Source organism: Thalassophryne amazonica, chromosome 17, assembly GCF_902500255.1.
Source record: "Thalassophryne amazonica chromosome 17, fThaAma1.1, whole genome shotgun sequence".
Classification (NCBI taxonomy): domain Eukaryota; kingdom Metazoa; phylum Chordata; class Actinopteri; order Batrachoidiformes; family Batrachoididae; genus Thalassophryne; species Thalassophryne amazonica.
The window spans coordinates 54,173,438-54,198,061 of NC_047119.1; the positions used below are offsets into that span (position 1 = coordinate 54,173,438).

Below are 24,624 nucleotides of genomic sequence, written 5' to 3' on the forward strand. Positions count from 1 at the left end.
GTGGTGGTTGCTAGGTGGTGGAGGGGGAAGGAAAAGAGGGCTGGGGCCGGCGATGGAATCTGCGGGTTTACCTCCGTGTGCACGTGTACTCCTTGGGTCTGAATACTTTATCTTTGATGCCGTTGCATAAATAATGCAACTTCTACCTTGTAAAAGCTGCAGTTTTGGAATTTCTTTACATTATTTTACATCTCGCTCACTTTCATTCAAAACGAACAAGGTGGGGTCTTAGGAAATATGCTGCCGTGACAGTGCTTTAGTTGTTGAGTTAGATCGCAATAGTAAAGTGCTGTAACCACAGGCGGCACTAAAAGGGTGGGAATGGGGGCTCACCAGGGCTGTAGCCCCCAGCGTAACTTCACCAGAAAATCTGACATCTGCTAACCAAAATCCTGTAATTTCAGGCTCAGTTTCTCACTACCTTTGTATGACTGAGCCAATCCTCTAGCGCCCCCACCACACACCCACTCCCCCAGCATCAACAGCACCTGTGAATTTTTTTTTTTTTAATTTATGTGCTGGGATCAGCTGAGCAAGTTCACATCACTCCCATAACACAAAACCTATTTTTATTTTTCCTTATTATACTGTTTGCTTTGGTACGCTAGCATGATACAAAAAAAAAAAATCCTTATCAAAAAAGGTACCCTAGAAACCAGAACCTGACAAAACTGAAAAGTGGGAGGATGACAGATTCACATTCAGAAAGAGTGAAGGAGAATAGTGCCATCTAAAGGACAGCAGCCTCTATCCTGATCATCTTGATTTTATCTTATGTAACTCTTTTGTCAATCTTTCTTACATAGATTTCAGATAATCTTAGATAATCTTACTAATTATAATAATTTTGGATAATCTTATATATCGATGTAAACATTTAAACTTTTTATTTTGTGGATTTCTGACTTTGTTGTATTTATTTTGTCTCTTGTATTTGTTTGTTTCTTTTGTGCTATTTTTTTTGTGTGTCTTGAATAAATTATCTGAGTTGAGTTTGAGTATGTTAGCTGCGTAGTTTTTCTATTCTGCCCACAAGATGACGTGACACTAAATTAAGCCAATCCGACAGGAACTCTGGTCAGGAATGGATTGCTGAGTCTGCCAGCAGAATACAGGACTTCCTAACCTGATATCAGGTTGTTCCGGTTCAACTGTGACGTTTTGTGAATGTTACAAACATTTAAATGTTCAACATTCTAACTCAGCCATCAATCATTCATGTCTGTAGTCACCTGGATGTCACAAGCCACTTTGACACTTGCACAAATTTGATTCCCACACTGGCATGCAGTCGTGCGTGCCAGTGAGTAAACTTGTAAACTGTGCGAGGCTGTGTGCCAGTGCACAAAGAACATTTTGAAATGTTAAAAATTTCTGGCACACATAAATTTTGTGCCACTTGCGTGAACTAGTCGTGAACATTGTGCAACCTATTTGCAAACACTGTGTGTCATTACACACAGGACCTCGCACAATTTACAACAGTTTACGATGAGTTTACTCAACTGGCACGAAAGATTGCCTGCCAGTGTGGGAATCAAATTCGTGCAAGTGTCAAGGTGGCTTAAGGTTGAACCCGCACTGAGGGTGAGAACTGTTGTGGAATTGTTGAAAGGCACAGAAACGGCTTTGAAAGTGAACTCTCATAATCCTCTAAAGCTGAGGAAATTGACAAATGTATGTAACGGTGAATTAATTATAGTACCTCTGATACCTACAGCAGAATGACAAAGAAAAGACACGTCAGCTATGACGCATCAAATACAACACGTCACGACTAGCAAAGCTGTGTTGCACTGAATTCACTGTTAAGCAACCTGCAGTGGGAAAGATACACACCTTTTGTCCTGACCTTTCACAATAACAGCCAAAGAAATATATATCTCTATAGCATCTTCTAACCATATAGACAAAGTGCTTCCCAAAATGCAATGCAATATAATTAAATTACAATAACTTCATAAAATTGTCTAAGGAGATTCTTCAAACTGGCAGAATTACAAAACTCTATACTGTGATCAATATAAATAAATTGATATTTTGCCATATTGCTGAGTGCTAAAACTAACTACAGTTTGGTCTAGTTTTTGTGTCAACATGTACATAATAGGGACTTGACATTTACTTTAAAAAGCACTTTCATATTTCGTGCACCACTAAATACTCACCCCCCCCCCCCGACCCCTTCAAACAACTGAGCTGTGAGACATTTAAAACTATAAAAGCAACAACTACAGTCAAACTGAAAAGGGCTCATTAAAAACACACACAAAAAAAGGCTGTGTCAGAAAACAATGAGACTCACAATGAGTCATTTACTTGGCCTTCCATTGGAAATGACAGTAAAACCAGCTGTCTGCTCTCTCCTGGATGACTGGATTATAATCTGCTGTGAAAATTCTCACAGTTCACTCGTTTCTGGCAGACATTTTACAGATTTGTCTTCACAATCTGGACATGTGTGTTACTGTTTGTGCTCAAATGTAAATCTTTAATTTTACCATCGGCTGCATCTCTTAGTTGGTGTCTTTCCCGTCATGGACGGTCTGATCCAGTCGGGCGAAGGAGACGGTGGGGGGGTTGATGGGGTGGGACACGGGCAGCCATTTGTACTCCAGGTCCTGTGAGGGTCCAGGCGCCAGTCATAGTGCTTTAACAGGTACGTGCACGCTTCCTGAAGACAAATCGCAGGAAGAACCATTTTCTGTATGTCTGAGACGATGCTGAGGATTAACGTGTGGGCGCAGGCGCCAATCTCCTAAATTTACATCAGATAAAATGTTAAAGCAGCGAGGCGTTTGGCAGCATGTTAACCTCTTCTGAATGCCGAACAAGCCAACAATTTGAAAAGTTTGCAGCATCCACAACACAGTTTAAATAAATAAATATGAAAATAGCACACCAACGCAACACCTTTCAGCAGCCAACTGAGAAGGAAACATTAAAACCTTCCTTCTGCGTTGGCATTTATTAATAACACAAAACTAAATGTTCACACGGACAGAAATTAAAGATCGGAAAGGCGACAGTCAGGATCGGATTGTAGGATGATGCTCACTGGGTCTGTTTCACGGTGTCTCTCAACTGTTTTTACAGAAACAAAATAGAGTATTTCAACTGTGTAAAAATGCCAAAGGCTGGAATATATCATTCAGAAAAGAAGGGAAGAAGGGAAAACCTCGTCTATTCCTCCGTCTGTGGCTGATAATATCACAGCCAGCGCTCCTCATTGGCTGATTCTTAACCGTAGCGGCAACCAATTGTATGCTGTAGTGGCACAGCTGCTCCGCCCCCTGCTAATTTATGAATTAATTTTTTTTGGATTGAGGCGGAGGAGGAGGAGCAGTGTCAGTGACTGGGGACGGAGAGAGAGCCAGTTTAGGAATGGAGGAAGGGTGGTGATGATGATGAGGGTAGGGGGGATGAGGAAAAGAAGAAGATGAAGCACAAGGAGGCGATGAGTCACATCGCTGACCCAGATCTCTGATTCTCACTCTGGTCACACCCTGCTGTGTGTGTGTGTGTGTGTGTGTGTGTGTGTGTGTGTGTGTGTGTGTGTGTGTGTGTGTGTGTGTGTGTGTGTGTGTGTGTGTGTGTGTGTGTGTGTATATAGACACAGGATTGTTTTTAAAGGTTTTAGTGTTATTTTTGTTGTTAAAACTGTATTACTTCTCTCAATCATGCGACAAAATTATACAAAAGTTTATTTACTGCACATCATCACAATCACTGCTGGTGCACCTGTTTGGGTACAAATATGCTATCATATTTTAGCTTTTTATTTATTCATTTTTTCACCTAAATCCTTTTTGGAACAATGAATGACGTCTCATTAATTTGAATGTGTAAAAACAAGAATTATATACATGAGAAATGACACAACAGAAATAATAATATGACAAATTCCATGAGCCACATATTGCAGAGGGTGGACATCTAAACTGCAGTAGAGAAGCTTGAATCTTCGACTGGACTGGGTTGCTTGACGTGAGGACGTTTCGCTTTAAATCACAGAAGCTTCCTCAGCTAAAATTCTTGCTCTGGTAGTCTGACTTCTGTCTTGACTCTTGTAGAGAAGAATAAACCAGAAGCCAACAAAAGCTGGAGTTTTTTAACCTAACCAGACCCCACCTACCGAGAGGCTGACTGCTATAGGCTAGTGACTAAACAATAGCTCTAATTAGCACCTATTGTGCTCTAGTTAGCACTCTCCTAATGACAGGACGGAAGCCTCCCCTGATGGCTCCCTTGACGACTCTCTCCTGATGACGTGAATGACTCATTACCATGAACAAAAGACTGAAACTGCTTTGACCTGAGTACCACATTGTAAACAGGGGACAAAGCGTGTCTGAGACCCGCTCCGCGGTTAAGGCTGGCTTTCAACTGTTTTACAAAGAATGCTTCCTTGACACCTCCTTGACACAAGCATTCTTTGTAAAACAGTTGAAACCCACCCATATATATTGTTAAATAGATGCAGTAGTACTTTAGTGGATTCTGCTGCTGCCTCAGGATTGAAATCCACCATATCCGACTCAGTGTCGTCATCAATAGGATCGTTTGAACAGGAATTAACATAACAGTGGCAGAATGTGGGTGAATGGGCTTCAATCCCAATGAGAGCTGGACAATGACAAAGCAACGTTAAGGCCCAGGGTCCATTTAAGCATAAATAGCTTGCGGAAGGATGAGCCAGTAATGCTTTGTGCACGTTCTCCCATTCACGCCACTCTCTCAAAATAACATGATAAAATTGTCCATCTCAACAATGGACCGAGCTGAACGAGGAGGACCATCATTCATATTTCACCTCCATTCAGCCAGACCCAAAATTTACAATGACTCATACGCTCCCTGTGTGCATGTGTGGGGTTGAGTCACCCCTCACTGCTGATTCTTCAGCAGCCTGCAGCATCAAACCTCTTGTCTGATTTGTCTGTTTATGTACATATATTTATTCTATACATACAATTAAATAATTTGACAATAAAAATACGACTTCACCGACTGCGCTGGTACGTAATGTCTGCGACTATGTTGCTGTTCATTCTGACTCAGCGGATGTGACTCCTGTCTGCTGCAGTCTGTTTGCTCACTTCTTTTTTGTCTTTATTTCAAAAACAGAACAAGCTATCAAGAAGGAAATGCAACACGTCATCTGTACAAAAACGTGTGCCCTCCTTCCTCAAAATGCAGTGAAAACCTGTGCATTGTCTGCAATTTTCTTGTACACTAAACAAAATCCATTGAGTAAGTGCAGAATTCTGACCACAAGCAATTTGTAGTTACAGAATTCTTTGTGTGACCTTGACCTCTGACACCCTCCTTCCCCACCCAAAATATAAAATGTATTATTAATTTGGTAGCATTCACATTTGTAAAGCAGGTGTTATTACACAAATTTTAGGCAACAGACGTCAATGCTGGCAATGACTTTGACAGCAGGGTTTTTGGAGTTCTATTAAATGCACACAAATGTTTGTTGGGTAACAGCAGTTACGGTGCTTTTTTGTGGGGGGTTTTTGTTGAAAAGCTCCCTTTGCTGTTGATCTATGACCTTGTGATTCCAACATCAACAGGCTTCAGTGTTGAAATGGTCTAAATATATCCTGACATTCTGGAGTTAGTCTCCCTGTTTTCTGGCAAATGTGCAGAAATCGAGGGACGGACAGACTGCAAACCAGACAATACGGCTCAGCCATAGCAGCCTGAAGGGTAAAAACCTTCTAGAACGGGGGCAGTCATTCATTTTTAAAGCCCTTCATGTTTCCCTGCCCTTTATTAAAAAACAAACAAACAAATCCTCTTGGAATGACTGTAATGTAACCGGAGTTGGTAGTGAGTCTGTTTGGATGTTCTTTGTGTTAGAAACAAAAGTCGCCCAAATCTGTGCCTCATCTCACACCAGTGGTATGGTTAGTGGTTCGGTTTTTCATGATATAGCCAAATTTGCCAACAGCTCTTTTGCTCCTTCTCCTCCCTCCCTTCACCAGAGAACGATAAACAGTCTGACAGCGTTTTTATTTGCCTGCAGCCTTTCACTCCTTCCACTATCTGCTGCCACCACAAGAAACACTTGGCTTCAGTTGCAATTGGGAGAGTTGGATGCCGTCCCAAAGAAAATACCAGCCAATGGCTCAAAACAAAAATGCAGTAAAGTGTGTGTGTGTGTAATGGTAAAGTTACCTTGAGGAAGACATCAGTAAGTTTAGCTCCAATGCAGCTCCTTGGGCCACTGCCGAAAGAACACAGAAAATGCTCCTGACCTGCGTTCCTGCACACAGTCAAAAAATACAGTTACAAACACATAAACATCTGCCCCCAGAGGACAGATCCCAAGTGTCCGTCTGTCTGTGTGTTGCTATAACTTCAGATAACCCAAAACCTGTTGTTCCATCTGGGGTGCCACTGTGGTTTTGTCGCTCCTCAACATCAGCCTTTGATGTTTAAATTTTACATGGGGAAGGCTTAAATCACTTGAATCAATCCCTCAAGATCATCTGGGTTTTAAGTCTGGATTGGTGGTGCAGTGGTGTGAGCGGTTGTTCCATCACAGGAAGATTAAATTCCATCCGGTATATTTCAGTGTGGTGTTTCTGGGTTAGCCCAGTGGGCATTTCCTCCAGCAGTCCAAAGGCCACTTTGATAATATTAGTACTCAAACCAGCACTCTCTCAGTACTGGATGTGAACTCATTGCTCATCTCTCAGCAGACAAATAACCGACACATGGGTCTGTTTTGCAAACATAAACAAGTTTGGTCAAATTGCCTCGTAGGTATTTTGGCCTTGTGATGCTCTGATGATGATGAGGGTCAGACGGCTTGGCTCTTGAGCAATGAAAAGGGCCGAGTGGTTCCAGCAGTCACTGTTTATATAAGTTAAACCTTTTTCATGCTCCATTCCTTTACAAGTTCCAGTGAGGAGAGGGAACTTCTTCAACAGCACTCAGGTTTGACCTGACCTGAGAATGTTTCACTTTATTTCCATTTAGAGTCCAGTGGTCTCTGTTCTTCATGTCTTTTTAATTTATACACACTCAATCCAGTCTGGTTTTAAGACTGTCCTGCTGCTTCCAGTCTTTTCTGTGTGATGATGAGACCTGGAATCCAACAGTTGGATGTCTTTGTTCCCAGGTCTCGCAAAAGAACCTTTGGTATCACTGTAATGACTTTGTTGATGATGGTATGGTACATGGTTTAACGCGTGTATTAAACCTCATGTCCATTTGGTTACTGTCCAACTCCACATCACAGAGCAGGTAACTCAGTGCAATGAGAGTTGGACTCACAATACGTAAACCATTATGACACCATTTCCAACAACTAAAGTATTTTTCTGCCTTGTTTATTCAACAAAAATAACACAGATATCGATATTATTGGCAAACTGATGAATCTGTCAGGCTCTAGTGCGTCTCCCTAAGTATGATCCAACATGACTTGGTCACTTTGGCTTGTGGATGGACTCAACTCGTTCCGTCATGTTACAGCAAATTAAAATCTGACAAGGGCTCAGTACATGTCTTCACACTAAAGCCTGCTGCTTATGACTGATGTGCTCTACAGACAAAAAATCACATGTGCAAGTCGGTCCTCTACACCTCCCCACCAAATGACAACTGGCACGCTTTTGTTTCTGCGGGATAAAATAAGGCCAGATACTTTTTGGATGCACCTCATATCTGCGTGGTTGCTCATCGGTACCCACGGCAATTTCATCACGTAATGCGTGTGGCAGCACACAGCACCACAGCATGCTCCAACACCTGACCTGCGAAAATGATAACTGTACTATTCAACCCAGATTATACCATTGTTAAATTACTGTAGTGTGCTCATGGAAAAAACTGATAATAAGAACAGTCTATGAAACAGTAATCTGAGGCTGAGTACAGGGTGTACCCTTCCTCTCTGAGGTCCAAAGTGTACCAGGATAGACTCAAGCACCCCCTCGTAGAATAGATAATGGATGGATTATGCAGCCTAAAATTACATCAGAGTCTAAGTGATGTTTACAGTTTCTATAACTTCTGGAAGCTTCTGTCCTTGTGCGATCACATCAAATGACCTCCATCTCTACAACATATCCATCTTATTACAAATAAATTCCAGAGTACTTCTATGCATAATAAAATGTCCTTGCTTTGCCCAATACAGCTGACCTTCTTTCTGTGAGATAGGACAAATAAATTCAACACTTGTTCAGTGATCCACAGGGTTCTGGGCAGAAATGGATAAATTCTGAAGGTGCACATCAATCAAAAGTGCCTGAGTCTGGATCACAGCTTGACCTTTTTTTTTTTTTTTTGGTCCATCCCTGCCTCACGTAACTCCTCTGGAAAGTAACTTTAAATACCTATACTCTGCTGGCATTCCGCTGTCAGGTTTGTCAACTGCCTGATGATGAAGGCCATTTCCTCCCTCTCACCACTAATGCATCCTGTCTTCCTGAAACCTGAGCTCTGATTAAAGGGAAGCAGGAAGCATTAGAGGACTGCATAGTCGGGGTCCAGTGTGCACGTGCATATGTCAAACAAACAGAATACTGGTGTTCACTTGCAGTATTTGTCTAATGGTTTAATGTACTGTTTGGCTTATCCTTGCACAATTAGAACTGCAGCTCACAATGCTAAAATAAAGAGAGAGAGAGAGGATGTTTAAGTACAGCATGACGCTCCATACAAATATGCTGACTCGAAGGGAGGTGAATATGAGCGTGACAGTCTATAATTACTTTTTTATTATAGGAAAATGAGAAAGTGTCTGAACTGACACAGCGGAATTTACAGTGCAATGGTAAATTATTCACAGTGCTTCACTTTTTCTGTATTTTGTTATGTTACAGCCTTATTCCAAAATGGATGAATTTTTTCCCCTCAAAATTCTACACACAATACCCCATAATGACAAGTTTTGTTTTTTTTGAGAGATCTGAAAATGGCTGTGCATCAACACTCCCCATCCAACCTGATGGAGCTTCAGCGGTGCTGCAAAGAGGAATGGGCAAAACTGCTCAAATATAGGTGCACCGAGCTTGTGCCATCATATTCAAGAAGACTTGAGGCTGTAATTGCTGCCAAAGGTGCATCAACAAAATATTGAGCAGAGTGTGATTACTTATGCACGTGTGATTTCTTCATTTTTTATTTTTAATAAATTTGCAATAATAATAAAAAAAACTTTCATGTTGTCATTATGGGGTGTTGTAAGTAGAATTTTTAAAAATGTATTTACTCAATTTTGGAATAAGGCTGTAACATAAAATATGGAAAAAGTGAAGCGCTGTGAATACTTTCTGGATGCACTTCACATAGAAAGAGTTGACCTGCTTAAAGCCAAGATGGGGCACTCTCAGAAACAAGGGCTACAAGATATTGGAAAGAACAGATGCTATCTATCTATTTATCTGTCTGTCTGTCTGTCGTAAACATCATAAAGGCACCATTAAATGATTAACGATCTTTTCCAGCCACTGAGGTCCTCTACAGTGACGCACTTGCATGCTGCATCATACCCAGATAAATGTGCCACATGTCCACAACAAGCAGTAACCTGAAACCATATGAAATGAGGTCTACGCGGAAGTGCAGTTCCTTGATGGGCCACTTGAGGCTGGCTCTAAAACAGAGCAGTTTCCCATAGGATTCCGTGTTAAAATGTTCAACTTTAGAGCAGAAATAAACATGTTTATAGCCTGGTAGAAAAAAACTGTTTTGGTCTTGATAGATAATTTCCTCCTCCATGACAACTGTGTAGGGGTGATTTTTTTTTCCTAACTTCTAAGTTTAAGACATTTTAAGGTATGAAGCTGTGTATAATTATGGGTGTGGTTGCTTTGAGTGACAGCGGCTGAGCCCAGATTGTCCTGTGTCTGCTCAATGTAGCTGGAAGTGGGGACTGTGTGTGTCATTTTGGAGTATTTCATGAGAAACACCTGGAATAATACGGCTTGTGGTTTAGGTGAAATGTCCTAACGGTTCATCCAAGACGTCCCTGCTACAGTATTCCTGCTGAGTGAAATTCTTGTTGGATTTAATGTTGTATGCCAGTGGTATTCATTTTTTTTAGCAGCTGTCAGTAGCTTCACCTGTTAGATCCACATAATGTATGATTACTAAGAAAATACACGGCTCATAACTTTTAACGTCCACAACAAAGTAAACCATTAGAACCAGTGTGCAGTCCCCAAAAATATGATTTAATAAACACCCAAACCCAGGTGAGGTGGCTCGGTCTCTAAGAGAGGGGCGTGTTCAGGTCTCTTTCATCACACAAAGAGCCACACTCTACCCCCTTACACAATAATGAGTTCATCACTCAGCCGCTGTGAACATGGAGATTCCCAGAATGTAGCCCAGAGACGGGCTTCGTATCGACTCTCCTGGGTCTCTAAAGTAAACCAATGGGTGACGTTATGCTGGTTTTGTCCGGTGTATATATCCTGTCTGTGGTCCAAAATGTCACAGCTGGCCCTCTCTCACAGTGCAAGTGATACTCTCACTAAGAAACCGCTCATTTGACATTCAGATATCACTGATTATCGTCTAAGTCTGACTTGGTCTCACAGTCTCTGTCCAGCAACCTCATGACTCCACTGACTCTTACCAGGCATTTCTCTGTCAAAGAGGCTAAAGACCCAAAGATATGAATGTCACTGCTGAGGTAAGTGACTGTTTCTCCAACTTCAACACTTTGACCGTATACAGATAGACTTCTGATGGCCAAGTCCAAGAAGCCTGGATCTTAGTCTTGATCCAGGACAACAGCAAACCCAGACACTCGATTCCTTGCTATTCCATTTAATGGTAACATATTGCAGATATGCCAAGAACATAGTCGTAAAAACAGAGAAGGCTGATCAGTAATTGATTCATCCAGAGGGAAATGAAGTTGTCTCAGTCGCCCTTCAAACTCACTATTTTACTGTAACAGGAATAAATAAAACTTGGTAAACTCAAAATGTTGCTGGATGACACAGTCATAAGAGTGAAAATCTGAGTGACGTGACCAACCAAGTTGCACAGACAAGTCAATCAGTCGACTTTACTGCTCTGTTTGATCATAATGCGCTACTAACTCCCAATCCATGGGATCTCCAACACAGGAGTCACACAAACCCATGAGAGCAATGCTGGAGCTGACCTAACACTAGACTTCTTCCAGTCTGTGAGACCTGGTTTCACAGGGGTTGGACACAACAAACGTTTGATCGTGACCATCAGAGGGCGCCACTAAAATGGTTGGGCACTTGTTGCATGACAACAAAAACTTAAAGAAAAGCTGCATGCCTGACACAGTGATTGAGTCTTGCTTTATCAACACCCAAAATAATTTTTTCTTCTGTCGCTTTGCTTGTGCGACAACTCAGCCAATTAGCTCCTGATGTTTTGATTCAGTCACCGGTTAACTATTGATAAATATGAATAAATAAAGACCCTATTATTAGAGGGATGAGGAAGAAAAGAAAGCCTGTAAAGTTTCAGAATGTAGCTGACTTAAAAGAAGTCTGCGTCTGATTTAGTACATTTCTGTGAGGACACAGGCTTTATCACTAACAACCACACCTGCTCCTAATTTTCCATCATCCATCCAGCTTCTACTAACCATGCAACAGTTGGCCGTGTTCAGGACGTTTCAGGCAGGTCTATGGGATATTATTGTCATGGTTTGGCCCTGTTCGAGGCTTTGATTCCTTCTTTCTTTTCCTCCTCTTCGGCTCCTGCTTTATTAGTGGATTATTTTCATCGTGTGTTTATTCTGTGTTCCATTTTGCTTTGTCACTTTGTATTCTTTTGTCTGATTTAGTTCTGTTCTAGTTTTGTCCTGCCAGTTTGTGTCTTCATTTTTTATCATGAGTTTATCACATTTATTTTATATGCTTGGTCGTGGGTTTTTGTTATTATTTATCTTCAGTGTTGCTTATCTGATTATGTTCCATTTGTTAGTCATTGCATTTTCTGTTTATCAGTTATCTTGTTTTGTTAATTACATTCACTGGGTTTTGTTTATTTGCAGTTTAACCAATAGTTTGTTTTGCTTTCATCAGTTATTGTATACTTTGTCTTAGCCAGTATCTGTTTCATCCTAGTTTGGTTTAATATTAAGTTCCTTGTTTGTTCCCTCTTTATAGTCACAGGATTTCTTAGTTCTGCCCCTTTTGCTCACATTAATTATTTGATCATGTCATGTTTCTGACAGTTAGTTTTTCTGTCACTCACTTTTCTTGCTTTGCACTGCTTTGTCTTGCCCTCCCGCACTCTCTTGCCTTTCTTTCCTCTTCTTTGTTCACTTAACCACACCTCTTTCCAGAACCTCCCACACACCTGCTTCACATCTACCTGATTAGTTTTCTCCTCATTAAAACCCTCACAGTTCCACAGCTCACTGACTTTGATCACTCTCTCACCTCTCATCCTATCCAGTTTGCGCTCTAGTGTTTTAACCTTGCTTGTGTACTCCGTGGTCCGCCTCGCTGTAGCCCTGAACTCTGCCTGTTTTTTGACCACAACCCAGCCTGTTCCATGTCTGATACCTCTGCCTGTATGTCTGACTTCATGTGTACCGAACCTACTGCCTGGTCATGAGATAAAGCTACTTATTCTCCACAACCAGCCATGTCTGTGAGTTTGCGTTGGTCTCCTACTGCTTCTTGCGTCGAACCACCACCAACCCTGACAATTATATGAGTTGTTTTTTTTCTGTTGACAGGGTGTATCAAAGTTCACCAGCTGTTAATCCATTTTTGCTTGTTTAATGTTTTGATGTAGATGATGATATCATTTATTGACTGAGTTTGAGGGGATGCATGCACTCATCTACTCATCTACTGTACTGATTCACTGCATTTTACGGGTAACATGCATCAGTGTTCACATGTGAAAATAGTCCTTAACGTCCACCAGCAATGCTCATCCTCTGCCAATTTGTACCGCAAAAGCTTCGCCAAATAGCACATGATATAGTGTTTTAAACCGTGCACTCAGCGGCAACACTGTCTTGCACTTTCATTGTTTGTTGGCTTTTAATATCAACCAATCAGAAATCTCTGCGGCAGATGCGGGATGAAGCCTACCTTCAGCCTCCATCTTTGACATCAAGAAGGCGTTGTACAGTACATAGTTTGGCAAGATGGGTTTGAATCACTGGATCATTGCGCACAAACAGTGTGAGCTCAGCGATGATTCACCGTCACAGTCGGTCTTCTTCAAATCTGAATGGAAACACTTCGACGCATCAGTGAATACAAAATCCATTTTGAAAACGACACCGTGATTTGCTGTGAACTAACCCCGTCTATGTGTGTGTCTGTGTGTGTGAACAGTATGCCGGCACACACACGCAGAGGGTGACAATACCTGTTATAATGAAAGAGACAGTAACAATAAGAAACAGGAAGTTCGAGTTCATGTTTTCTTTGTGTGTCATAATATCAGGGTTTGTTTGTTTGTTTTTTCACAGAACCCGTGTTTTTGTCCATGATGGATCTTTGAATCACAGCATAGAATCATGATAATGTTTTTACATTTCTTTCCTACGGGATCTCCACACAGATAGAAACACAAAGGGAATCTCCACTGGTTAAAAAAAAAAATCCTTGTCAGGTGAGCAGTTACCATGGCAACACTTGACTTCATTCACAGTGTTTCTTCATTCAGTTGTGTGTCCTTGTGTGCCAGTTTCTTTCAAACTGTGCACATTACTAATACCTCCGTCACACATAGCCGGAATCACACAGAGTGCCATTGGAGTTATGAATTGGCGCACATCCGAAAGGTATCAGATTTCAGTTCAAAAAAACCTTCTGACAGCCATCTGCGGAAGTCGACAAAGTTGGTCAAAATCGGTCAGTGGTCCCGAGTGTGGAACACATGTTCATAATTCTCCGGGCGCCATCCAGACAAGACACCTATCTGACAGCGATCCATATGTAATTTGACGGCCATCTGACCACAATTTACATATTCCAGTGGCAGCAGAAACAGGATCTGAAACAATCTGATTGCGGTTGATTGAGCTCTGAGATCAATCGATCACAGCAAAGCCTGTCGACATGCTGTGCCACGTTTGTCCACCTCCGCTGGACCCCAACCAGGGAAGGTGAAGGAAATATTATGTAATAACATGTATGTGGACATGTGCACACATCAGAGGCAAGATGCAACGCCGCAACGCAGCTGAACAGGATGTCATCGCTGTAATGCATGTGTTATTACATTTACACCTCCTAAGTCTGTAGCAGGTATGATGTGGAAATGTTTGCCCAGCACATGATGACATAAATAAACATGTAACTCACCTCCGGTACCTCATGTTCCACAGCGCAGCGCAGAGAGCTGGTCAAATCCCTTTCACCGGGCTGCACTGTGTGCTGACGATCAGCTGACAAAAACATAATCCACCTCGTATAATTAAATCCCATGTGAAGCGTCGTCCCACAACGATAATCCAACTACAGTTGTGTTATGATGCGTATCAAGCAAATTAACAACAAAAAAGAGTTTTAAAAAAGAGAAAAGTGACTTGGCTGCATCTGAATGTTGTGCACATGTGGAAAGTTGGCGCACTGCCAGCACAGTTCAGTGGCAGTTATGGAGTCCAGTCGGACAAATAAAATCTAGCAATGCAAGTATATACTGATCAAACACCTAAAGGGATTTTTCACCAGACTGTACAACAGGTGATCACTGACAAGTGTCAGTGCGCTTGGATGGACATCAGCTCCAGTCCTCGCGTGCACACATGCGCCCCACGTGTGCACGTGGAGTTGCTGGTACAGCGTTTATGGACACATATACACGCACCTGAGCGAACATTTCGGCCACATACTTGCACACTGCTTTGCTCACCTGTTTTACACACATACACACGCGCACGCCGTCATGTGAAGCACACACTGATGAGAGTAGAGAAGCTTGAATCTTCGACTGGACTGGGCTGCTTGACGCAAAGACGTTTGACTTCAAATCGCAGAAGCTTCCTCAGCTAAAATTCTTGCTCTGGTAGTCTGACTTCTGTCTTGACTCTTGTAGAGTCTCTACAAGAGCACGGCTGGCCACGCCTCTTTTTCTGACAACTGCATTGGATAATGGCAATATTTGCCATGTCGGAATGGCTCCTCCACATTCTTGCTATGTGTGACGGGGGCCTAAGGTCCAGGCTGCAGTAATTTTCTGTAAAAATGTTCATGCATTGGCAATAATTTAATTTAAAAAGATTCCAGTGTAATTTAAGTAAGAACCTGAATTTATTTGAAGTTTTTACACATTACTTCTTTGGAATAATTAAGCATTGTTTAGCCTTTTAAAAAAAGTGTTTCAGAAAACTGTTCCCATGGCGGTGGTTCGATTTAACCAATAAATTAGAGGAATTGTGCACAGAGAAATCAGGATCTTCTCTTTTCCCCATCTTGCACACACAGGGAATTTCCATTGGTAAAGACAGTGTCAGGTGACCTGTTTCCATGGCAGCTGCTGCCTACATACATATATTAAAAGGCTTATTTATTTATTCATTTATTTGTGTGTGCGCGTGTGTGTTCCTGACGAGTTCTCTGTGTGAATGAATGAGGATGAATGAGAATATACAGCATGAATGAGCAGTTATACAGTTTCATGATGAAGTGGTATAGAGGAGGATTTTCTTTCACCAAGACATCAGATCTAGGCTTGCATCTCAGATGTACCTTCTGGTAAATTGTAGCTGAACTTTCAGGTCTTCTTTTTAAGAAAATCCTCCTCTGCTCCACTTCATCATGAAGCTGTATAACTGGTGATACAAAATGTAAAACATGCAGTGTGCACAATTTCTTCAACCACAGCCACAGATGCCTGTAAGTTCTGGGTTGTCTGGGTGTCTTGGTGGCTTTCCTCACTCTTCTTCTTCTTGCACAGTCACTCAGTTTTTGAGAACTACTCCACACAGATTTACCATAGAGTGACATACTGTTTGTCTTTCTTCATAACTGATGGAAATAAAGTCCAAGACATATTCAGTGATTTGGAAATGTTCATGTGTCTATCCCCTGACTTGTATAAAGGAAATTAGCAATAAAACTGATTTATAGGTATTATACCAAAGGGGCCCATGACTTATGCAATGTTGGGAAAGTGTAGTGACACGGACCCACAACAGGGGGCGCAAATGAACGGTCAATAGATGAGCCAAAAAGTAACAATTTAATGTTGTGAATGTGCACAACGAACATACAGACAATCACAGAATATCATAACAGTCAATACACAGAGGTGACGTGTGGGCAGGCTCGAGGATAGAAGACGTCTGTCCTGAGCAGAGCCGGAACCACACGATTTCCGCCGCCCCAGAACCTGGTGAATACTGGAGCCGCCAAGTCCCGAATTCCCAGGTGATCACCGTCCCCGACTGTCGGATCTGGTACTGCTGGCGAAGAACAAAGACAGTCAAGTGTGGGTGTGTGTACACCCAGTAACAACAACGGTGGGAATGCCATCTCCACCTCTCACTCAATACTTGCAGCGCGTCCTCAGAGGAAAAAGAGTGCCGTATTGCACAGCCTCCACAAAAGGACCTGAACTCCTGCAAACACTCACAATAAACAGATTCTCAATATTTCCACAAAGGCTGAGGATATTACCTCCTATGAAGTATGATTTCTCGGCAACAAGGTGGAGATGACGTCTGGTCTTTATGGAGTGAGATGATGTTGAGTAGATGGGTGACAGCTGTCAAGAGGTAATGAGCGACAGCTGTCACCCCCGGCTGTGTCCATGGCGGCAGCGCCCTCTCGTGCCTGAAGCCCGCACTTCAGACAGGGCGCCCTCTGGTGGTGGGCCAGCAGTACCTCCTCTTCTGGCGGCCCACACAACATGCAACCCATCATCTTGGTTTTTATTTTTTTAAATATCAAGTTGTAGAAATTTCCTTGAGTTTGAGTTTAAGGAAGATAATTTTAGAAATTTTTATATTGAGAAGCCTGATTTACATTTTGTATTTGAAATGGCATAAACAAATGAAAATGTGTGAAATATGAAGGGGCCAAATTCTTTTGGAGGGCACTGTATAAGCGTTACCAGGATGCAGCTCGACATTGACTGGTACGAACACGGACTACACCAATGTCTGAAACTACTGCTGACTGTGTGTAGAACATTATACACTTCTCTTGTCTGATCTATGAGTATGACTGCTCTCTTACAAATGGGTGCGTGGTTACCGTGGCAATGATCGATGCGTATGTGTATCAAAATTTTGGATTTTTTCTGCACAGGATGCGTAAACTGACAAATTCTTAAAGGTGTAATCCCATTAAATTTTCCATGATTTAAAGTGTAAAAAATATTTTTCTGACTAATTTTGTGCCATATCACCAGTATGGTTCAAAATTCACCTTTTTTGGAAAACAAATTTTAGAATTTGAGCAACACTGGCAAATACTCCAACAAGCTGCCACTGGTTTCCCAGCATGCCGTTAGTCAAAGGAGACTGCTAGCTAGTGCTGGCGTCATGGAGCCGAAGACACATGTCATCAAAAAATAAAATGTAAACACAGTGACAGCCTCAATGAATAAACATCCAGCAGGGATCTTGTTAGGAAAAATTCTGGATAAAATCTGGACATATTTCACAGAGGTTTTGCTGGATATTTGCTAGACAAGAAAGACAACACTCATATGGGTCTGTTCTGTTAGCTGTCGATACTTCTCAATTTTTTTTATTTGTATTGCACCAAATTGCAATGCAGGTCATCTCAAGGCGCTTTACAAGAGCAGGGTCCAAATAAGAGACGACCCAAATCAGCTGGGTGTCCATTAAGGGTATAATGATACATGTATTTGTATTGAACCGTTTCCATACAGGACGTTCGGTTCGGTACAGGGCTGTGCACGGGTGAGTTCGCATTGCGTGTGTTTACCGTAATTTCTGGACTACAGTGCACACCTGAATATTAGCCGCACTCACCAATTTTAAAAAGAAAAAAGAAATTGCACATAAATAAGCCGCACTTGTCTATAAGCCGCGGGTCTCCACGTTATAACATGAGATATTTACAGAGAAAGATGTTAGACAGAAAGATTGCTTTTAAACTTTTAATTAACTACGTACCGTAAATGCTTTTCTTCCCTTAAGTGTTACATGTAAATATTGACGCGCACGTCATCCAGTGCGTGCACGGTGTCACTGCTCCACACAGAGAACTGAGTAATTTTATAACTTTTTCTTGAGATTTCATCGCGTGGGCAGCCAGGACCACATGGAGGCTGTGGTAAATGAGATGTTATTGAGGCGCTGTGACATTTCAACTTGTTGCGCCAAGACAGAGAGCCGGTGAGAAAGGAGAGGGGGGGATAAGGCTCTGCTCCGCTAACTGATCTGACAGCGCAAAGTGCCACAGAGCGACTTTTCTTCACTATAATGCACAGGTAAGACCTTATATTTACAGTGTGTGTGTGTGTGTGTGTGTGTGTGTGTGTGTGTGTGTGTGTGTGTGTGTGTGTGTGTGTGTGTGAATTCACACCGCATGAGGAGTGCAGCTTTCAGGAAATCAACTGTCAGCATCAGCTGACATATTCGTTGTTTATTTGAGAACATTTTAATTAACTTATTACCAGGCAGCACTTTGCAATGATTTTTATTTTCCTGTTTGTATAATGTTATAACAAACTGTTGGTTTAAATAAGCAAATTTAGGTTTTGCATTTTGTTCCCACACTGTACCAAAAATGAACTGAACCGTAACCTCAAAACCAAGGTACGTATCGAACCGTGATTTTAGTGTATCGTTACATTCCTAGTGTCCATCCATTCTAGCAAACACGACAAAACATGTAAAACATAACAAAAATGCAAAACAAAATGCAAGAAATTTGTTACAACGAACAGCAAACAATAAAATTCAAACAATTAAAGTTGGCTTTGTTTGTTTTTTAGCATGTTTTGGAGTATATTCCTGACTGGGGGCAGTCCAGGTCATGGTTACACTAAAAATTAATGAAGAAATGCTCAGAACTGCCAGTAAAAGTGATTCTTATTTGCTTTGGTCACAATTACAAGAAACCCACAGTTCACTGTGGATACAAACATTATTTTTCTTCTCAGTTTTCTACTGTCCTGCCTTTTTTAAAATTCTTTCAGATTTCTATCTTCTGGTTTTTGAAGTTTTTTGTAAAACCTACAGCTTATGCATGTCTTTTTTAAATAAATAATTTCAACCAAACTGCAAAGAGGAGAAACTCTGTGGGATCATTTATGTTTTTGGAAACATCAGATCCTCACCTTCCCATCCATCTCTCAGGCAGGAATGTGTCCGGGTGCTGGAAGACCTCTGGATCACGGTGGACAGCGTGGCTGATGTAGACAAGGCCGTAATCCTTCGGGATGTGGAATCCTGCGAGTGTGGAGTCCTATAAAGACACACGGGAGACTTTATTTTACACACAATAAAGTTTCTCGTTTCCAGGCTCACAATGTGCTTAAATATGGAATAAATCACACTTGTGGCGTTCTGTAAAAGAAGAGTGACCTGAAAGGTGCTTGTCTTTGAAAACTTTTACTTCTCGCATTATCGTTTGTTCACCTTTTCAACTCCTCCCTCTCCTATACAGAACGGTTTTTAATTATCCTCTTCCTCACCAACATCTTTTTTCTTCCCTTACATTCAGATTGCAAGAACATTTTGCTTACGGTGCATCCAGAAAGTATTCACAGCGCGTCACTTTTTCCATGTTTTGTTATGTTACAGCCTTATTCAAAATGGAGTAAATTCATTTTTTTTCCGGTCGAAATTTTACCCACAACACCCCATAATGACAACATGGAAAAAGCTTTTTTTTTTCTTTTTTTTTTTTGAAATGTTTGCAAATTTATTAAAAAAAACTAAGAAATCCAGTGGTGGGCACAAATAACCAAAAAATTAACTTCGATAACAGATAATCAGATAACTGAAAAGTTATCTTTGATAAAGATAAAACAATAAACCACCCAAAAATGTATTGGAAGTTACAGATAACCGATAAATTCCAGCATTGTCTCTGATATAGTAGCAACTACCAACATGCTGATTTTGAGGTTTAACACCAGGATCGCTTCTGGAAGCATCAAAAGTGACAACAGACCCAAATAATGAGTCAGCACTTTTGTCTTTCAGCGACCTTCCTCCTGCTGGAAGCTCCAGTTTACTACATGGCTTCCAGCACAGATGCAACTGAGAAAAGCCAGAAAGCTCAACTCTAACCAATCACAGCACTGCCATCAGGCCGAGGTCTTGGAAAATAAAGCCCTCCTGAGATATGGTTTGGTGTATAAATAAAATGAATACTGATAGAATAACTCAATGTCAATTCTGTCGTTTGTGCAAAGTTAAGATATATATATTTTAATGTTGAATAATGCACTAATTCTGAAGTTTTGTAACAAACACAGACAGATGGCATTCTGGGGAAAATGTGCCTCCGCTATACTGATTGGTTGATTAATTCTATGTAAACCAACACGTTAATGTGAGGTGTGTCGTGTGTTGGTGTTAAACGTGCTTTTGTAAAATATGCCATTTAAAAAAAAAAAAAAAAAAGCCAAGTTGTAATTAGATAACTGTCTGATATAACTGTGTCAAAATAAATAGGACACTGCCAACTACTGGTGCCAGTGCGAGTTTTGGCCCTTTTCTAGCTGATTTTTCATTCGTGTGATCGCACCGAGTTTCAGGTTAATTGCGCGTCCTGCATCGTTTAGTATACATGGAGTAATGAGCTGCGTTTAACATCTCACGACCACCTCCTGATCGCCGATTGTATAGTCAGATGAAAATCAAACCTGTTTGATATTCTTGTGCCTGTGCAAACACCGCAGAGCTGTCTTGTAATTTTTTTTGTTTTGTTTTTTTTTAAACTTTGATGTCTCCCATCGAACGTTTTTGTAAATTAAGTTTGAAAAAAAAAGCTTCTGTTTACGTTTACGTCGAGTCTGACGTGGTTTTTGAACATACAATGTGTGTGAGAACATAAATCGGGCGCTGTGAACTTTTACACCGTGTGGTTCTGTGGTACAGTGTCTGCTCAGCGTCTGAGCACTGCCATGAACACTACTGGCCAGTAGATGACAGTAGAGACCTTGAAAACTTGCCACCTTTGTTTACCAAGTTAACTGTCTAAAAATTATCGGACAAAAATTCATCAGAAGATAGTCTGATAATGGTTTTCAAAGTTATCTGAAAAGATAATCCGATAATGAAAACTTTATCTTCGATAATTATCGGTTATCGGATTATCGGAAGTGTGCCCACCACTGAAGAAATCACATATGCATAAGTATTCACACCCGTTGTCCAATACTTTGTTGATGCACCTTTGGCAGCAATTACAGCCTCAGGTCTTCTTGAATATGATGCCACAAGCTTGTTGCACCTATCTTTGGGCAGATTTGCCGATTCTTCATTCGGTCCCCCTCCATCAGGTTGCATGAGGAGCGTCAGTGCACAGCCATTTTCAGATCTCTCCAGAAATGTTCAATCTGATTCAGGTCTGGGCTCTGGTTGGAACACTCAAGGACATTCACAGAGTTGTCCTGATGCCACTCCTTTGATATCTTGGCTGTGTGTTTAGGGTCATTGTCCTGCTGAAAGATGAACTGTCCCCCAGTCTGAGGTCAAGAGCACTCTGGAGCAGGTTTTCATCCAGGATGTCTCTGTACATTGGTTCATTCATCTTTCCCTCAATCCTGACTAATCTCCCAGTTCCTGCTGCTGAAAAACATCCCCACAGCATGATGCTGCCACCACCATGCTTCACTGTAGGGATGGTGCCTGGTTTCCTCCAAACATGACGCCTGGCATTCACACCAAAGAGGTCTCATCAGACCAGAGAATTTTGTTTCTCGTAGTCTGAGAGTCCTTCAGGTCCCTTTTGGCAAACTCCAGGCGGGCTGCGATGTGCCTTTTACTAAGGAGTGGCTTCTGTCTGGCCACTCTACAATACAGGTCTGATTGGTGGACTCAGACAAAGATGGTTGTCCTTCTGGAAGGTTCTCCTCTCTCCGCAGATGAATGTTGGAGCTCTGACAGAGTGACCATCGGGTTCTTGGTCACCTCCCTGACTCAGGCACTTCTCTGTTGATCACCCAGTTTAGACGGGCAGCCAGCACTAGGAAGAGTCCTGGTAGATCTGAACTTCTTCCATTTAAGGATGACGGAGGCCACTGTGCTCAGTGAGACCTTCAAAGCAGCAGAAATGTTTCTGTACCCTTCCCAAGATTTGTGCCTCGAGACAATCCTGTCTCTGAGGTCTACAGACAATTCCTTTGACGTCATGCTTGGTTCGTGCTCTGACATGCACTGTCAACTGTGGGACCTTATATGTAGACAGGTGTGTGTCTTTCCAAATCATGTCCAATCAACTGAATTTACCCCAGGTGGACTCAATTTAAGCTGTAAAAACATCTCAAGGATGATGGAAACAGGATGCACCTCAGCTCAATTTTGAGCTTCATGGCAAAGGCTGTGAATACTTATATACACGTGATTTCTTAGCTTTTTTTATCTTTAATAAATTTGCAAAAAAACTAAAAAACAAACAAGCAAACCATTTTTCACATTGTTGTTATGGGGAAATTCTCTGTAGAATTTTAAGGAAAAACAAGAAAATAATTTTATCCATTTTGTTGTGGCTGGCGTGCCTGGCTGGCTTTTGTCTGTCTTTTGGTTTTCCTTCCAGGTGGTGCACATTTGGGACTGAGTGGCTGTGTAGCTGAGTTTATCAGGACCTCACCCTGATCACCTGAGGCTGATCACCTGCGGCTCGTCAGGACTCACAGCTGTGGTGCATCTACATGGATTGGAACATGGTGGCATTTAAGACTGGAGTACACAGTGTGTATTTGCCAGAGACTCGACCTTGTGACCAGACGGGTGAGATCGTCGTCTCAAGAGCCATCTCATCATCAGTGGATGCAGAGAACGTCCAGGTTTGATGCATGGTCTGTGAAAGAGGAGGGGGTGAGGTCTCACGCTCGTCAGCACACTTCCTGAGGTACGTTAGATTTTGTGACTAACATTTATACAGTCAGTAAATGTGGTGTCCCTCACACCTTATTATATTGAGCTGTATGTAGTCGTTTAATCAGCTTCCACTGCAGTGGAGTTTTGTGAACAGGGTGTTCTATGCCTGCAGGGTGGGAAGCTGATTAGTAATTAAGCCAGGAAGTGTTTGCTGTTTGTACACCTTTGAGCAGTCCCTCTGTGTGTAGTGTGGACTCACATGATGATTTCTTCTTTCACAGACTCGGTTTGTCGCGGCCACCTGGGGGGTGTCGGCGGGGTCCTTGGGTCCGAACTGGTTCTGGCTCCGGACCGTTTTGTGCTGCTGGGAGCACACCGCAAATCCGCCACGCCAGACCGCGCACTTATTTGTTTGTATTTTTTCACATCACTGTTATGTTTATTAAACCCTGTTATCCTTTGTACCGTGCTCTGCTTATTTTATACTGGGTCCTTCAAACGCTGGTCGGTTCTCCGGGCTGCGTCCGACACATAACACATTTTGGAATAAGGCACAACAAAATGTGGAAAAAGTGAAGCGCTGTGAATACTTTCTGGATGCATGGTACCTTAGTTCCGCCTGAAGAAACTTGAGCTTTTTCCACCTGATTGTGAATACTAATGATTTCCACACCCACCTGCACACAAATGGTTCATTGTGCTTTTCTTTTGCTGCACGTTAACAGCGTTCCTCTTGCATTTCTGTTTCTTTTGCATTTTGCCTGAAGTAATAAGTATTTACAGGCTAATGGTTAACTTTGACTCTGTGTACTTCATAAAACAAAGATGCAATAAAATGTCATTAATCCAAAACTAAAATAAAAAAAATTAAAAATCAACTGTGATGAACTTAAGTTTAAAGCTACAGTGTGTAGGATTTAAAATTTTATAGCTTTCATAAGAGTTGCAATGATTAATTGATTATTAAATTAACTGCCAACTATTTTGATAAACAATGAATCTTATTGAGTTGACACTCTGATTTCAGCTTCTAAGATTTCTGGTTTCTTTCGTCCTCTCTTCCAATGAATTGAAAATTTTTGGGTTGTTGGACAAAACAAGACGTCATCTTGAGCTTTTCTGAAGCACTGATCAACATTTTTCACCATTTTGACATTTTATGTACCAAACACCTAACTGATTAGTCCAGAAAAATAATCAAACTAACTGATAATGAAAATAATGGCTAGTTGCAGCCTCAAAAAAAAAATGCCATTTTTATTTTACTGTTTTGTAACTCAGGAACAGACAAGACAGTGTGCTCCCCCAACACACACACACACACACACACACAAACCTTTTTAATTTCAGACACTTTATATTTTTATATGGTTTTTAATACTTTTAATGACATAAATAATACAAGGTTCAAAGTCGTGGCCCAAATCTTTCCTCCATCATCACACTCAGCACCGGTTCCCCTCAAGGCTGTGTACTGAGCCCCCTCCTGTTCACCCTTTACGTGCACGACTGCTCTCCGACCCATCCCACAAACACCATCATAAAGTTTGCAGATGATACCACCGTGATTGGGCTGATCTCGGGGGGGATGAGACCGACTATAGAGACGAGGTAAATCAACTGACAGCATGGTGTTCAGCTAACAACCTGCCGCT

General features: G+C 41.6%; 1 protein-coding gene across 1 annotated transcript in view; it reads right to left on the bottom strand.

Annotated features, from left to right (window-relative positions):
* Nucleotides 1-992: 992 nt before the first annotated feature.
* Nucleotides 993-24,624, bottom strand: part of LOC117529105 (putative cytochrome P450 120) — a 55,770-nt gene continuing 32,138 nt past the window's right edge. The window contains 4 exon segments of the mRNA XM_034191806.1: nt 993-2,626; nt 2,629-2,674; nt 6,190-6,277; nt 19,255-19,382. Coding sequence (XP_034047697.1) covers nt 2,517-2,626; nt 2,629-2,674; nt 6,190-6,277; nt 19,255-19,382 — 372 coding nt within the window. The 3' untranslated portion in view covers nt 993-2,516.